Source organism: Perca fluviatilis, chromosome 5 (assembly GCF_010015445.1).
Source record: "Perca fluviatilis chromosome 5, GENO_Pfluv_1.0, whole genome shotgun sequence".
Classification (NCBI taxonomy): Eukaryota; Metazoa; Chordata; class Actinopteri; order Perciformes; family Percidae; genus Perca; species Perca fluviatilis.
Window position 1 is genome coordinate 3,168,782 of NC_053116.1, and position 16,413 is coordinate 3,185,194.

The 16,413-nt window shown below is 37.4% G+C and overlaps 3 protein-coding genes across 6 annotated transcripts in view; 1 reads left to right on the top strand and 2 right to left on the bottom strand.

Annotated features, from left to right (window-relative positions):
• The window catches only part of LOC120558537 (zinc finger protein 239-like), a 360,504-nt gene that overhangs the window by 309,502 nt on the left and 34,589 nt on the right, over nt 1-16,413 (bottom strand). The window lies entirely within an intron of this gene.
• Nucleotides 4,575-9,073, bottom strand: LOC120559391. 3 transcript variants are annotated; one of them, XM_039801083.1, is made up of 11 exons: nt 8,612-9,072; nt 7,675-7,852; nt 7,269-7,511; nt 6,891-7,164; nt 6,633-6,810; nt 6,464-6,540; nt 6,172-6,352; nt 5,811-6,059; nt 5,464-5,635; nt 5,200-5,348; nt 4,575-4,912 (listed from the first exon to the last, which is right to left on the bottom strand). In XM_039801083.1, the coding sequence occupies exons 3-11, from the start codon at nt 7,271-7,273 to the stop codon at nt 4,656-4,658; spliced, it is 1,542 nt and encodes a 513-aa protein (XP_039657017.1). In that variant the 5' UTR covers nt 7,274-7,511; nt 7,675-7,852; nt 8,612-9,072; the 3' UTR covers nt 4,575-4,655. The 3 variants fall into 3 exon arrangements, with proteins under 3 accessions (XP_039657017.1, XP_039657018.1, XP_039657019.1); XM_039801085.1 differs by having other exon boundaries at nt 4,767-4,912; nt 5,226-5,348; nt 8,612-9,073; XM_039801084.1 differs by lacking the exon at nt 8,612-9,072 and having other exon boundaries at nt 7,675-8,228.
• On the top strand, nt 9,516-16,399 carry LOC120559389. 2 transcript variants are annotated; one of them, XM_039801077.1, is made up of 13 exons: nt 9,516-9,825; nt 10,747-10,956; nt 11,628-11,866; nt 12,681-12,784; nt 13,485-13,651; nt 13,759-13,956; nt 14,034-14,120; nt 14,229-14,327; nt 14,427-14,581; nt 14,880-15,008; nt 15,226-15,366; nt 15,586-15,697; nt 15,856-16,399. In XM_039801077.1, the coding sequence occupies exons 1-13, from the start codon at nt 9,690-9,692 to the stop codon at nt 16,071-16,073; spliced, it is 1,995 nt and encodes a 664-aa protein (XP_039657011.1). In that variant the 5' UTR covers nt 9,516-9,689; the 3' UTR covers nt 16,074-16,399. The 2 variants fall into 2 exon arrangements, with proteins under 2 accessions (XP_039657011.1, XP_039657012.1); XM_039801078.1 differs by having other exon boundaries at nt 13,759-13,944.

Here is a 16,413-nt window from a genome sequence, read left to right on the forward strand (position 1 = left end):
GTCCTTATGTTTTGCTTATGAGTAGCTAATGTGAGTCTTTAGCGTGGCATCCCAGAATATAGTTAGTCTTTGTCTCATGTAGTATTTATAATTTGTTTAGTTATTAATTTATATGATGTATTTTTTGTGATACTACTAGACTGATAAATGACTAAAATAAAGTAAATATTGCTATTTAGATAATATTTTTATTTATGTGGGTTTTGAGACTCTTTCAGTCATTTATTCTTTTTAGTGATTGCTCAATTATGGATTTTTTGTTTTGTTCGTTTAGTTTGTTTTGTTTTATATTTGTTTCTGTTTTTGTTTGTCAAAATTTGTTATTGCTGTTTTTATCGCCACCTGCTCCTTACACCCTACTATCTGTTATATGCCTACTACTTATTTGTGAGTTATTGATTCAATTAAAGGACTAAAAGTCATTCATCTCAATATTAGGAGTCTTGCTTCTAAAATTGATCTTCTTAGGGTATGGGCTGCTTTACACAAACCTGATATAATCACTATTTCTGAATCATGGCTTCATAACAGTATCACTAATGATGAGGTGGGAATTGATAATTATGTTTTATATAGAGCTGATAGAACATCTAGAGGAGGAGGTGTTGCTACTTATGTTGATATAAATCTAGTCTCTGAGTGTGTCTCTCCTAATGTTGAGCCTACTAACTTTGAGTGTCTTTTTACTAATATTATTTTCCATGAAAACAAACTGCTTACTATCGGAAATATTTACAGACCACCTTCTGCCCCCACCGATTCCTTAAATGCTATCCTGGCTACTATTAGTTCTCTTAACAGACGTAATGAACTGATTATATTGGGTGACTTTAATAATAACTGGTTGGATCGGTCTTCCTCAGGTGAGAGAAATCTTTTAGGTAGTGTAAGCCTTACTCAGTTAATTAAAGAACCTACAAGGGTTGAGGGCCGTTCGTCTACCTTACTTGATTGGATTCTTTTTTCCAATCCGGATAGGATTGTCAAATCGGGTGTTTTATCAGATTGCTTTAGTGACCATTCTATAATATATTGTATCTGGAAAATTAAAATACAGAGTATCCCCTATAAATATATCACAATGAGGCAAAGTAAAAATTTTAATGATGATTACTATATACGCGATTTATTAGATATTAGATGGGACAGGCTCCAACTAATTCCATTTGTGGAAGAGGCATGGAACTTCTTCTATACTGAAGTAAAAACCATAATTGATAAACATGCTCCTGTGAGAACGATTAAAGTTAAAGTTAGACATTTACCATGGATATATTCTAATTTACTTCAACTATTCAAGGAAAGGGATAAAGCTTGGGCTAAATATCGTTTAACAAAAGATGAATCGGATGGGACAACATATAGGCATTTAAGGAATAAATGTAAAACTGAAACTAGGAATGCCAAATCTAACTACTATAGAGACTGCTTTTCTTGTGATTTTAATAATCCTAGGCACTTCTGGAATCACTTAAATAATATTCTGAATAAAAATAAAAAAACTTCTGTGAAACAAATATGTAAGGGTAATGATATTTTAACTGATCCTTTGCATATAGCTCATGCCTTTAATCTTCGTTTTTCGTCTTTGCATAGCTTAAAATCTGTTTGCTCGGATGGTTTGACATGGTCTTCTTATTCTCCCATGCCTGCTGGTTCTTTTTCATTTAAAAAGATCATGCCTACTGATGTTGTTAAGGCATTACAGGACCTTAAATCAAAGTGTAGTACAGGACCAGATGATCTGGAAGCAAAGTTTATCAAAATTGCATCTCATATATTTATGTTTCCTCTTGCAGATCTCTTTAATTTATCATTAACTACTTGTACCGTGCCACAAATTTGGAAAGCTGCAAGAGTGACACCTCTTTTCAAAGGTGGAGAACAATCAGATGTGAATAATTATCGTCCGATTTCTATCATTTGTGCAGTTGCTAAAATATTTGAGAAATTAATTTTTAATCAACTAACTTATTATATTAATAACTACAATATTTTATCTCCACATCAATCAGGCTTTAGATCTAATTTTTCTACTTCAACTGCTCTCTTTAAATTTTCAAGTGATGTCTTTTCGGGTTTTGACAATGGTCATTTCATTGGAGCGGCTTTCATTGATCTCTCAAAGGCCTTTGATATGGTTGACCATTACCTTCTATTGGATAAGCTTTACTCGATCGGTTTGAATAAACATGCTGTGCTTTGGTTCAACTCCTATTTGCATAATAGACGTCAATGTGTTGTTTACCGAGGATTCCAGTCAGATTATTTAATTGTTGATAAAGGTGTTCCTCAAGGCTCCACATTAGGTCCTTTACTTTTTTCAATCTTTAATGACCTGGCACAAGTTTGTTCTCATTGTGAATTAGAGCTTTATGCTGATGACACTGTCATCTATACCTCTGATCGGGATTTGCTGCAAGTTCAAAAAACTCTTCAATCTGACTTTGATAAAGTACAACAGTGGCTGTTTACTAATAAACTCCTGTTGAACATGAAGAAGTCCTGATGTATGGTGTTTTCTACAATACAAAATCGCCGTTGTGCTTCATGTTTTGAAATAAAGTTTTTAGATGGGTCCCTTATGCAGATTGTGGAGGAATTTAAATATTTGGGCCTCTGGCTCGATTCCAACCTTACTTTTAAGATACACATCGATAATATTATCAAGAAAGTATATGGATGTCTTAATACTTTGTACAGATCAATTAACTGTTTTTCAACTCCAGTCAGAAAAAAAATTATTTCTCAACTGGTAATACCAATTATTGATTATGCAGACGTAGTTTATACTAATACCTTTGAATCCAATCTCAAACCTCTTAATGTTGTATTTAATTCTCTTTGCAGATTTATATTAAATTGTCCATTTAAAACTCATCATTGTTTTATGTATGATTCACTACACTGGTTGCAACTTAAACAACGAAGAGATTATCATTGGATTCTGTTTATTTTTAAATGTGTTTATTCTAATTGTCCTGCATACCTTAAACAGCATTTAAAACCATATTGCTCTACATACTCACTTAGACATCTTCAATGTCCAACATTTTTTACGGTACCAAGGTTATTTTCTGTAGCGGGTAGGAGAGCATTTCAATATGAAGCTCCTTTTGATTGGAATAATCTTCCTCTTTCTCTGAGGTCTATTTCTACATTTGGTCTATTCAAGTCCTCACTTTTTTCTTTTCTTAAAACTACGTGTTCTTGTAATTAGGGATACCAAGTATATTAAATATAAATGGTTTATGTATTTTTTTTTATATACTTATATGCGAGATGTGATGTTATCGGATATGTTATATTTTGTCATAAGGCATATTGATATATGATGCATTAGTTGTTTAATGCATTTGGCTGATTATTTTGTTAATATACTTTAATATGTGTGCTATGTTAATTGTGGAGTTAAGGGCAGGTGAGCGAGTTATTGTTTTGTTTATATGTTTGTATTTGTGTCTTGTTTGTATATGTACTGTATGATTAACTTTTGTGTTTGTATATATGTGCAGGACCCCCTTGAAAATGAGATGCTACATCTCAAGGGATTATCTTGAAATAAATTCAATTCAATCTAGCATCTATCTACCGGTAACCATGGCTTCAGCTCAGCCGTACATGTTTGAACCAGAGTCTGATCCCGAAACAGAACCCGAACCAGCTTCACAACCTAGACTGGAGCAAGATGTTTCAGAGTGGTAAGTTAATTAAGTATTTCAGTTTGAATTCTGCACCGTTTCTATCACAGTAACAACTTTATGTCCATTGACTGTCTGGAGGGTATCTAACGTTTTTTTTTTTATATTTAGGTGTACTTGTGGAAATTGCTCGACAATGTCCACTGAAGTTGAAAACATCTGTTGCCAAGAAATACAAATGGTAATTATAATATATTAGAACGTATACAACAGTCATGCAAAGTGGATATGATGTTGACTAACCTTCCTCTGTTGTAAAAAATACTATAAAATGTGTTGTCATGTTTACTTTTACCGTTGTGTAAAAATCACCTCCTGGATGTAATTATTTGTAATCAATTATATTATAGGGGCCAATCATTTCTATGATCTTTGACAACACCATTTGTTTTATACATACAAGGTTAACAAATAAATGTAGCTTCATCAATCAGTATCTGCATTTTGCGGTAATGTTGCCTCCTCAGGTAATATTTATTCTAAATGAGTTACTTATTTTTATTATTAGGTTGTTAGAATGCAACAGGTTCCTGTCCCACCTACCTGCATGGTTTATCATCCAGACTTGGAGCCAACCTGTTTGAACCACTACACCCTGCGGAACTTCTACACTATATACAGAGCAGACTATGGACCTTTGAGGTGGCGAACAGAAAAAAGAGTATGTTTTTAAAACATGTAATTAACTGTCCCATAAAATTATTTTACCAATAAACCAAAGACCTAATGAAGAAATCACAATTACAATGTCTTTATTTTTATCAAATGTTGAAACGCTTATATAAATAGAACAATCTTAATATACATAATATGAAAAAAATACAGATATACACTATAAATAAGAGTGATGTTCACTATTGTCCAATCCTGTCCAATCCTGTCCATACAGGCGCTACAGGCACCTTGCCTATCTTGGCTTGGTCAACTGGTGCTGGGGCTACTTGGGAAGGACTGTTAGGGTGGTAATCCCGTCGTGCGTTGTACGCCGGATACGCCTGCAGTTTCTTGATCCGGGTGCCTAGTATGTACGGTTCCGACTTTCCCTTGAGCAAAGCGGGACAGATGGCGTGCAACCACTTCCTCCTTTGAGGGTCTCTCATGTTCCGATGCCAGGTCCTTGGGGATGGGGATCAGTTTCAGCACCTCAACAAATGGAGTTGGGTCCTCAAACACCTCCTCGAAAACCAGCCTCATAAATTCTTCCACATATTCTGTGAATTAATGCATATAAATAATCACTTAAGTGCTTAAGAAGAGCGTTCTTCTCAGACGCCACCTTATTTCTACATATTTGTTTTTTAGCCTTAACTATTTATTTGTTATGTTTACAATACTTGTACACACACACACATATATATATATATATACACACACATATCTATGTGTCACTATTTGTAATTACAAGAGATGTTTTTCTAAAGTTAACACTACTTGTAAATATTCAATGTGTCACTATTGATGTTACATTATTTGTTATATAGATAAAATATGTAGGGTCTGTATGTAGGGTCTGTTTTTACTGGCCTCGCAGTCACCTCCCCCTTCCTGGACTTGGGAAACACAACCTTGAATACTGGTTGTCCTGCAGATGTTGTGGCTTGCTCGCGGTCTGCATTTTCATTGTAGTGCATGGCTGCAAGGTACAACCTACAAAAGTACAATTGCAAACTGAAGTGACACAACAATTTTGATATTTTATATATATAAGCCATTAGGCAGTAGCTGTGGTGTATAATGTTACTGAATGTATTCATTGCATTACCTGCAAAGCATGCCCATGAAAGGGAAAACCACATTCTTGGGTGTGAAGCGAAGGATCAAACTGTGGAAAGCCTCCAGGGATGATGTTTGGTAGTGGTGGCTCAGCTTCTCCACATCTTTGACAACCCTCTTATTGACCAGGATTTTTCCCACTTTGTAGAGCGCCATTGTCCCTTAAATAAAATAAAAAAACATTTTATTAAAATTGCAGCCCATTAACACAGTAAATACAGCAATAATATTTCATTATAAAGGGCATTTGAGGTGAAGTTGTTTTTTGTTATTAATATTATAAGCAAAAAAGGTTTTGCATTTTAAAATTCTTTTAGTCACATTTTGTTTACATACCTGGTTGAAACCATTTACTTGGATCCCTTGACACTCGATCAGGATGTTGGCACTTAGGGAAAAGAGGTTTTTCATGCAAGTGCACGTTCTGGATGTGGTTGACCATCGACATCCACTTGGCTACCTTCTCTGGCCCTGATGTTGACGATGTTGCACTCCAGTAGACATGGCTTTTGATGCTACGCAGCCACTTCTTCAACACCCCGCAGTCCTTGTTTTGCGCAACTTTTTCAATTTTTTTTGACAAACCTTGCAGAAAGTACATATGCAATAAATTTATATTCAGGACATTCTTTGACGAACAACTAAACACAAAGTATGTCAATGAGCCACACTGACATAAACAAGGATGAAGACGTACCTTTCTCAAAGTGCCACACATCATAGAAGTGGGTGATGCTTCGCTCCCTCAGATACTTCTGGATCTGTGGATGACGGTCGGTGACAATGTAGTCCACCACCAAACCGTTTGAATCCAGTAGATCCAGGCAGCGTTTAAGGCCCTCATTCTCCATGTGGTAACTACCACCTACTTCATTGCTCTGGTGGTGGGACAAAAATGCATAGATATAAATATGAGACATTGAAAGCTATACAGAATCATCTTTCATCATGTCGCAAGGCAAAAAAAAAAAAAAAAATATGGGACCCACCTGAACAAGATGAAGGTCAATAATGCGGTTACTGTCTAGGTGCATCAGTGTGTAGCTCCCATACTTTGCTGAGTGCCCTGAAGATTATATAACAAAGACGATGTCAAGGCTTTGCAACTCAAATTGAATGTTTAAGTACCATGCTTTTAAGAACAGACTTTTGTCTTACCTGGGGAGTCAGCTCGCATATCTCCACTGACTCCAATCTTTCCTCCATGCTGTAACTTTTGAAAAAGATGTTGCTGATCCGTCTTCCATTTGTGGATTATGGCTGGCTCCAGAAAACTCCTAGCATGCCTCCTGAAGGTGTCATACTGGAAAATCTGAAGATTCATGGCCTTGCATATCTGTGAAAACATGTAAAATTGGTACGTTTGTGAAAACAGTACAGTGATTGCCATTTCATATTAAATAGTCATAGCAATACCTTTTCCAGTTGGATAAAGGATGAACCGGTGAAATATGTTGCCGCTGACAGGTGTAGGTTGCCGACGGGGGTACTTCCTACAACAGGCTGACTCTGCCACTGTCTTGAATAGTTGCAGTGTGGGCAGAGCTGTGTGAATGACACATACGTTCCCATTTTTCGGCGCTGAACGTCACACTGCCTCTTGCATACAGGACAGCTTTGAAAAAGCTCCCTTAGGCAACTTTCAAAAACAATGTACTTATCATCCTTATAAGTAGACACTGGCTCAGACCTTAAAAAAAACAGAAAGAATACATTCTTGCTTTAGCTTTCCTACCAAGTTTAACATTTCTGCTGATAAGTCATATTGAAATGTAATACAAATATCGAACTTACGACATGGCAGAATCGTCCGTTAGAACAGAGTCACCAGGGATATATGTTGAGTCTTGTGGCTCAGCTTGGACTCTGTTGAGGTGTCTCCCTCTTCCTCCTCCTCCTCCTCCAACTCAAGACGAGGTCTCTTGTGAGGTCTGAAATCTTGGGGTCTTATTGGTGTTGAAGACATCGGGGTGAATTCTGGGGAACTTGAAGTGGTCTCAGTGTAAACACTAACACAGGGCACTATTGCCTGGGTGCCTAAGAAAAAAAAAAGAGGGAAAAAACTTAAATAATATTTTTCTTTACAATAACGAAATGAAATACTCATGTTTATTATATATTGGGTTTTCAGCAGAGTAAGGCATTTACAGGTACTGCATGTGAACTAAAAATGCAAAAACGTGATGCTTTTGTTATTTACCTTTGCTTCTCATGGAAGCCCTCAGCGTACCCATGGATAGCTGTGTGCCAACTGTTCTCATTTTTGGAGCACTGGACTGTATGCCCACTGACATATTTTGTGGTGGTTCAGTCTGGCATCCTATGTCATGGAATGTAGTGGAAAGGTGTGGGGTTTCAAAGGGCTGCTGTGATGTACTCTGTAATAAGACAGTAATCAGATGAAAAGAGTCCGTATCTGTAACGCTAACCTTCTTATCCCTTGTGAAATCAGGAGACAGCACAAGTAGCATATAAACAAATTAACACACCACATGACATCCTTTTGCTAGTCAAAGCCCCAGTTGTGTAAGTAGGGAGCAAATATACTGTTGGTTATGGACAACGGTCTCCACGTAACAAAAGCAACTTAAAAGCACGTGTCGTTTACCACTTTACAGAACGTTAGCCAACACTACCAAATTAGCTGAGCTTATACAGTGGTTTCGGTGCCCTTACCAATCAACCTGTAAAGTAGCATTAACGTTCTAAACATACCTTCACATGCACACTTGTACACTGTTCTACATATTTTGACTGAAAAGTGCGAGCCGATTTTAATGCAGTGTTACGTAATTGTGTTCAAAAGCTTTGAACAAAACGGTTTGAACACAAAACGTTAGCGCTAGCTAGCTAGAAAGTTAGCTTCTGCTAACTTTGTAATGAGGCTACATTTCACTGCCACCGTAACAGCAGCTGGTATAAGTTACTAATAAATGCACATCCACACAACAGCAATATTTCACATCTTTAAATACACAACCCATCACCATATTAAAAAAAAATAATCTGTTAAAAATGAGCTAAACGCTACAAGCTAAAAGCTACAGCTTTAGCTGTAGTTTAGCTACAACCTGCCCACTTCAACTGCCCACTTGAACACTTGGTAAAGGTTTATAAATTATAGCTAGCGTACTTACAGGTTGTGGTTCTGAATCTACATGATGACCAGACAGAGTCGGAACTGCACTGTCTTTCAGAATTAAACGGTTTGAAAATCCTGAATTGAACTGTTGCAGGTTCAGGAAGCAGTCCTCCGTAAAATGAGCAGAACACAACATAAGGTTGGGGTTGTAGTCCTGGGGAATAGTGCCAAAAACAAATTTTAACCACTGACTCTTAAATTCATCGTCTTTTGGAAGACGAAAAAGAGGAAATTTCCCCGTGCACTGACGAATACAGCGTCTCCTGGACATGACCGAGACTCTCAACTCTCCAGCCGCTCTGGGTCTAACAAACTTGAATTAGTGGTGGTGGTGGGGGGAGGGGTGAGCTTAGCAGCTAGGCGAGCTTTATAACTTCTGTTACGAGCTGACGTCAGCACGTCACGGAAGAAAAGGCTTCACTACAATAGAGCTGTTGGGAGCAGTTTGTGAACAGTGTTTTCTGCTGGAAATGGAAACTACCTTTGGGGTGGACTTTTATGGAATGCCGTTTTATTCACAATTAAATAAATGAATAAATACATAAATAAATGAATAAATAAATAAATAAATAAATAAATATATAAATAAATACATAAATAAATACATAATGAAATAAATAAATGAGGCAATAAATACATAAATAATTAAATAAATAATTATTTCATGGTACTTTTATTTCATAAGTCCATATTTATTTATTTCAAGAGACTTTTATTTTCCTAATGCCTTATTTATTTATCTATTTATTTCAAGAGACTTTTATTTATTTATTTATTTCAAGAGACTTTTATTCATTTATTTATTTATTTATTTCAAGAGACTTTTATTTATTTATTTATTTCAAGAGACTTTTATTTTCCTAATGCCACTTTTATTTATTTCCCTCTCTATTTATTTCCACTTCTTATATGCAAATCAGGGGGCGTGGCTATCTCTCACATTCAGAACAGACAACAGAGCCGTGGGCAAAAAGAGGCTGGCAGTGGAAGGACTAGAAGTTAGAAGCTAGCTAGTTAGCTAGCTAGTTGTAGCAGATAATGTCAATAGGGTCCTTACTGGTTAATTCATTACAATGTCTGAGAAAAGTATCTCAGACTTATTGAGAGCGGCTGCCAACTGCCTCGATGGGATGGAAACCACCACCAACAACCGACCACCACCTAGAGCTGCAGAAGTGGGAACCCCAAGCACAAGAACCCCTGTCCAAGGTAACGTTGAGCTTAATTTAATGTTAGCTAATCCAAAGTCGAAGTTCCCGGGTGAAAATAGCTAAAACAATTAACGTTAGCGTTAGCCTAGCTAGTTTAATGTCCGTGGATATTCAGTATAGTATTGTATTAAGTCAAAATGTGGGTGTGGTTGACACAATTCAATTATAAATATATGTTAGAATAAGAGAATAGAAACACGTCCAAAACATTGTGCATCATTAGCTAACTAGCGAGCTAAGGTTACTTCAACTAGCTAACATTAACTGTGGCATAACGTTAAGCGCCATTTTCATGAGTGACGCCGAGATCGCTTGTGTTTCCTTGACACACAGTTTAACGGCAGGTGAAAGTGGTACTGTCGGAAAAAACAGTAAAGTAATTTCATATAACATTATCCTATTTGCTTGCGCTACGGATTTTCCCAGTAATATTAACGATATCCCAGACACTTTCAGCGAGCTCAGTTGCGGCTATTCGGCCAGTTTAAATCAAGTAACTTTGGGTGGTATTTTCTATGTGTCTTTATAATGTTATAGACTATTGGGTCAGAACCGTCAGAACCCCTGAGCAAGATTGCAGCGACAGAGATGGATCTCACAAGCCCGGATGCCGTGTGTTGTGTAACATTGTTACAGTATGGGTTACAAACGCTGATCTCACAACCAAAGATAAACTAACGTTCCACGTTAACGTTACACAAAATTAACGTAACTTTCTAGCAGTGGTGAAAGAAGTAGCTATTCAGATCCTGCAACATTACTGAAGTAAAAGTGCTAATTCTACACTGTGATAATTCTCCAAAAGTTAAGCATTTAAAACCTTACTTGAAGTATCATCAGCTGATGTTAAATAGGCAGCTAAAAGTATTAAGTAAAGACTGTCTCTTTAATCCTATGTTTTCTTTTTCACATTTTAAAGCTGAAGTGGCGAGACTTTTCGCTCCCTACAGTGCTAGGCCAGCAAGACCTACAACAACAATGGCACCTCCTGCTAAAAGATTATGTCGGACGACGTATACACACACTTTCTTTTGCCTGAGTGACCATATGGGGGACAAAGTTCCAGCAAAAAGTGCCAAATTGGAATTAACAGCTGCTGGACTTGGAGAGAAACGGATCGCATTTCAAGGTAATATTATGATTAACTGATGTGTGTGTGTGTGGGGTGGGGTTTATCAGGAAGATAAAGGGTAACTACCATTTTTTTTCCAACCTGGACCCTATGTTCCTATGTGTTTGTGTCTAAGTGACTGATGGGAACAACAATCTTTGACATTGGTCCAGCTTGTATTTACTTGCACAAAAGTGTTTGTTTTGCCGCTGACAGTCTCAGATTAATATTCTAAGTGTCTGACAACATTGTGGAAAGGATTTCTAAGGAGGTCGACCTTTCTGTTAAAGAGTAAGATCCTTTTTTTAAACGCAAATACGTCTGCGAAATTGGTTTCGCTAAACCCACCAGACTCCATGTAAAAAAACAGTAATTTTAGCATCGTAAAACACACTTCATTCAAAGTCGACAGAAACAAAATAAAACTATTAAAAGCCGCTTTGGGTCGTCTTTCCGCTCTTTTCCATCCATTTCCGCTCTTTTCCATCCATCACAACTGTAGTTTTGATTTTTAATTACACAGGTTAATGATTGACATGTTCCCATCAGTCACTTACACACAAAAACAGGAAAATAGGGTTGAAAAAAACAGTACCCTTTAACATTTTTTTGAGAATTTATGCATATGAATGTTAACATAATAGCTATTTCTTCTCTTCCCCCTTTTCTATTATGTCTGTGGTCTGTAGTAAGAGAGGAAGATCATAAAAGTTTCCGCGACAAAATTGAGGAAGTCTTTCCGCAGTTGAAAGAAACAGGGGGGTTTCAACTGCTCAGGATTTCTGGGACAACACGGAGCAGAGATTTAACCCCAATCCCAAGCCCAGATGAAGGATACACTGTCCGGTACCTCTCCAACCCTGCAACTGGCATTGGACATGCCATGATTTACATCAGGCCATTGCAAAAAAGTATTGTTTTGGAATGTGTAAGTATGTCATTAGATTTAGGGCTGATGTTCTCTGGTCAGTTGGTCGATTTGTTGTTCAATCCGCTCTTGTCCCAACAAATACTCATAGGTCAGACAATCGCTGGCGTTACTTTTATAAGAACATTTCAAAGCATTTCATCCCAGCATAAAACTTGAAAAAAACATTTTCAGCTTAGATGCTTTGGTTGATTGATGTGATACGGAATACCTGCAGAGGTAACAATGTAGGCACAAGGTATTGTACTTGGCCTGGCCCTTGCTCTGGATAAAGGGAGGGCTGAAGCATGTAGGGTGAGATTTTAGGTTGAGCATCATTCAACTGTCAGCTACCAGAAGAAAAACTTTGCATAGCAGAAATGCACTTCCATTGCAAAACCTAAAAAAAAATAATGCTGCCATAGAGCTGGGCAATATATCGATATGATATCCATATCGTGTTATGAGACTAGATATCGTCTTAGATTTGGGATACCGTAATATGGCATAAGTGTTGTCTTTTCCTGGTTTTAAAGGCTGCATTACAGTAAAGTGATGTAATTTTCTGAACTTACCAGACTGTTCTAGCTGTTCTATTATTTGCCTTCACCCACTTAGTCATTATATCCACATTACTGATGATTTTTTATCAAACATTTGATTGTGTGAATATTTTGTGAAAGTACCAATAGTCAACACTACAGTATCGTTGTGGTATCGATATCGAGGTATTTGGTCAAAAATATCGTGATATTTGATTTTCCCCAGCCCTATGCTGCCATCAGGACAAAACGCTTCAGTGATTAATTATCTTTGATGTCATTGTTTTATGTAGATCCCAACATCCTTGCAACACCAAGGGCCGCTGACCAGATGCTTAACTTGTGACAAGGATTTCCCATTAAATCAGATGAGAAATCACATTGCCAAGTGTCCATGGTATGTTTGTGTATGTGTACTAATTGTTGTGAAACATTTTTTCTTACTCTTTTAAACCATACAGGTTTCAGTGGAACATAATAATACATATGTACAACATGGTAGTTTTGTTAGAAGTTTTTGACTGAATATGACTTTGGTGTCAATATACAAGTAAGTGTAAGTAATATTACTTATACTGTAAGTATTACAGAAATTACTTTTGTCTTCTAAAAGTCCCAATTGTTAGTCCCTTCTTCTGTTGTACATATATTTAAAAAGTATAATATCCAGTCTAGTCTTTAAAAAACAATGTATAGACTGATACAAAAGTAATCCCTCTGAGTCATCACTAAATCATCCACTAGAAGTGTGTGGTGTCTGTATCGGCAGAGACCCTGCCATCTGTCTGGACATTTTTTTCATCTCATACCATGCACAGGTTTAATTGACAGACACAGAGACACCAGTATGATGCTCTGCATTAATAAAAAATCTGACAATGTGGCAACTTCCCACAAAGGAGTGATTGTGTTTTTGTGCTTTAGAATGTAAACGCGATGGATCAAGTAAGTTTTAATGTCTAACAAGGTGTCCATTATCAGATGCTATTGGGTGTATAGGGACTTAAATTGATGCCAACGTCATATTCAAATGTCATTACAAACATCCATGTTGCTTTAAGATAATTTGTGTTAATCTCTGTAAACTCTTCTCTCAGTTTGCCCAGTGTTGCAGCAGCTTCTTCTGTTGACACTCAGAGTGAGCAAGCAGTAAATACTTCAAGCAGGACAGAGGAGCCATCTTGTAGCATCAGTGAACCTAGGACAGAGAAGCAGTCCTCGTCCTGTAGCATCAGTGAAGCCGTGAAAGTGCCATTAGATTTAGGTGAAGGAAATTCACTGATAGGGAGAATGCAAAAGTTATTAACTTCTCTGCCATTCAGCATTTTAATCCAATTTGTGTTATAATGCAACTTTGTATCTTTACTGTAGATTGGAAGTCTGAACCAGATGCAGCGAAAGCTGCAGAGCTATACAAGTCCAAATTACTTTACGAAAACGAGAACAAAAAAGCCATCCTGCTAAGAATGGACCTGCGGGACTCAGCAGAAGACCATCAGAGATCTTTAATCTCGACCTACAAGGCTCCAAAGACAGAGTGGGCTAGCCCTCTCAATTGTAAATTGGAAGGTACTGCTGTGTCAATGTTGGAAAACATAAAAAATGTTTAATATAATTTACTCAAAACATGTAACTTCTTTCCAAAGGGGATGCAGCTGTCGGAGAGGGAGTCAACAGGTTCTTCCTCTCAAAAGCAATGACCCTTCTCCAGTTTGGATTGCACATAAATTTTGGTATGTTGTGGCCAAACATGTTTTTAGTTTGTGTTGAGCAATGGTGACTTGCATAAAGTGATTGCTCAGCTCTTTTAAAATGTAGAAATCCTACTGCATTTTGTACAGGGAACACCAGCCTCACACGGATGTTTGATGGAGAACCAGATCACCTAACTCCATCAACCGCTCAATTCCTTCTGGATAGTGACATGTTCCTCGTGGCAGGTAAGAGATGTGCCCACTGTGAGGTCTGAACTGAAAAAAATGTTCAGATGTTTTCTTAAACCATTAAAAGCATGACAGATGTTTTTATTGCCAATTTAGGAAGGATGTTGGGCCACTCATTCCTACACAGTGGACCCTGTTTATCTGGCCTTAGTCCTGCAATAGTTCATGTGTTGTTTGGGGGATCACCAGAAACTACAACAATCCAAATTGCAGATTGCCCAGATATTGACATCTGCACTACTATCCAGTCGGTAAGAACTTTGGTTGTGTGTTATCTGTCAAATTAAGATTAGTTTGTTGCAATATCAGGTGATGATTGAACTGATGCATGACATTTTGTGACATCCTAAGTGCTATATATTGTGGCCAAAAGAATTCTGTTTGAATAAAAGATATTGCACTTAACATTGCCCACAATATTAGGGTCTCATGGTGTCACAAAATGGCATGCATCAATTTGATCATAACCTAATATAAAAGTAATTGAATTTTTTTGTTGTTGTTGAATGTCATACATGTCACTCATATTACTTATATGTTGGCATCTAGCTGGAGGGCAGTGCTGAGTTGACAAAAGAGGAAGAGAAAGCTGTCTTTGACCTTGCCTTGTCCTGGGACCTACCTGGTGTTACCAAAACCAACCGGAAGTGGCTGCATGAGCGGCTTCTATTCCATGCTGTGAGTGATGGTGCACGCTTACATTTTTTAAACTGCAGATTTAATACTATGCTAAATAATGTCTGTTCTGTGCATGCACATACAGGTTGAAATCTTTCAATTTATTGCTGAAATGAAAAACTTTTTTCTCTGTATAAACGAGTTATATGTAGCTGTTTATTTTGTTTCTAAAATAACTAAAAAGTTGTTTTCTTTTTATGCTGTTTTGCCATTGAAGGTGATTTCACGAACAAGCCGTCAAGTAAAGCAGCTAAGAAAAGGACTAAAGGAGACCATGGTTTGGCCCCTTCTGAAGGAGAGAGCAGACATCATACCCACATTTTTCCCAAGGAATTCAGAGGCTGCTCTCAGTTCTCATGTAATTATGATGTCCACAGTTAATGAAGTGAAGATAGGTCAATGTATCCTCTCCTCTGTTGTCTCTGCAGCTCCACTGTTGTGATTCCTCTTAAATGAACACACCGACTTATTGGGACTTTGTCTTATTCCCCGTATCCCCCAGAGTTAGATAAGTCCATACATACCCTTCTCATCTCATAAGTGCACTAAAATATTAGTTTTATTATGTGTTTTGCAGTTAATCATACAAAAGATCTTGTGGCCTGTGATGGAAGAGGAGGATGAGGAAGAAGTCTGTTTGGAGGACAAATGCAGAGTGGCAGGGTACCTGCGGTTCTTCATTGAAAATGGTAACGATAGTCTTATCTTTTCTTTTTCTGTTCTAACATCGTAGCCTGTGAATACATTTTTTAATGGCTTTCACCGTAACCTATTTTTATTTTCAAGTGTGTACTTTTAATGCGACAGAGGACCAAAAGGTTTACACTTATCACTTCTCATTTAATAGCTTCCTGTACACAGCTCAAAAGACTCCTCCAATTCTGGACAGGATGGGAACTCCTGCCCAGTGAACTAGCACTGGAAGTGGTCAGCAGTGACTTTCCCAAGTCTTCGACATGTTTTGAAACACTTCGTCTTCCTGCACACTACAATGACTACAAAGCTTTTGCTAGTGACATTCAGGCCTGCCTCAACTCCACTGACACAGGCTTTGGTCTTATTTAGGATGGACTCGATGTCACAAGTCACTTAAACAAAGTTTAATTTAGTTTAGTATTATGTTCATGGGAGGTGTGGGGATTTTATTACAGACCATTACGGTTCCATTTCTTGGTCTAGTTCAGTTACACTCAGGTTCACAATAAATGTTGGCCCAGCTAGACGTGCTCCAAACCAAAAAGTGCAGTGCAGTCTTTAGGGCTGCTCCTTCTTAGTCGATTAGTCGACTTAGTAGGTTGTTTTGGTCAACCTAGATCGCTTTAGTCCATTAGTCATGTCTGATGCTGTTTTCATGCTGAATGACTTATTTCCAAGAAACGTACGAGCACATCTCTGGTAAACACAA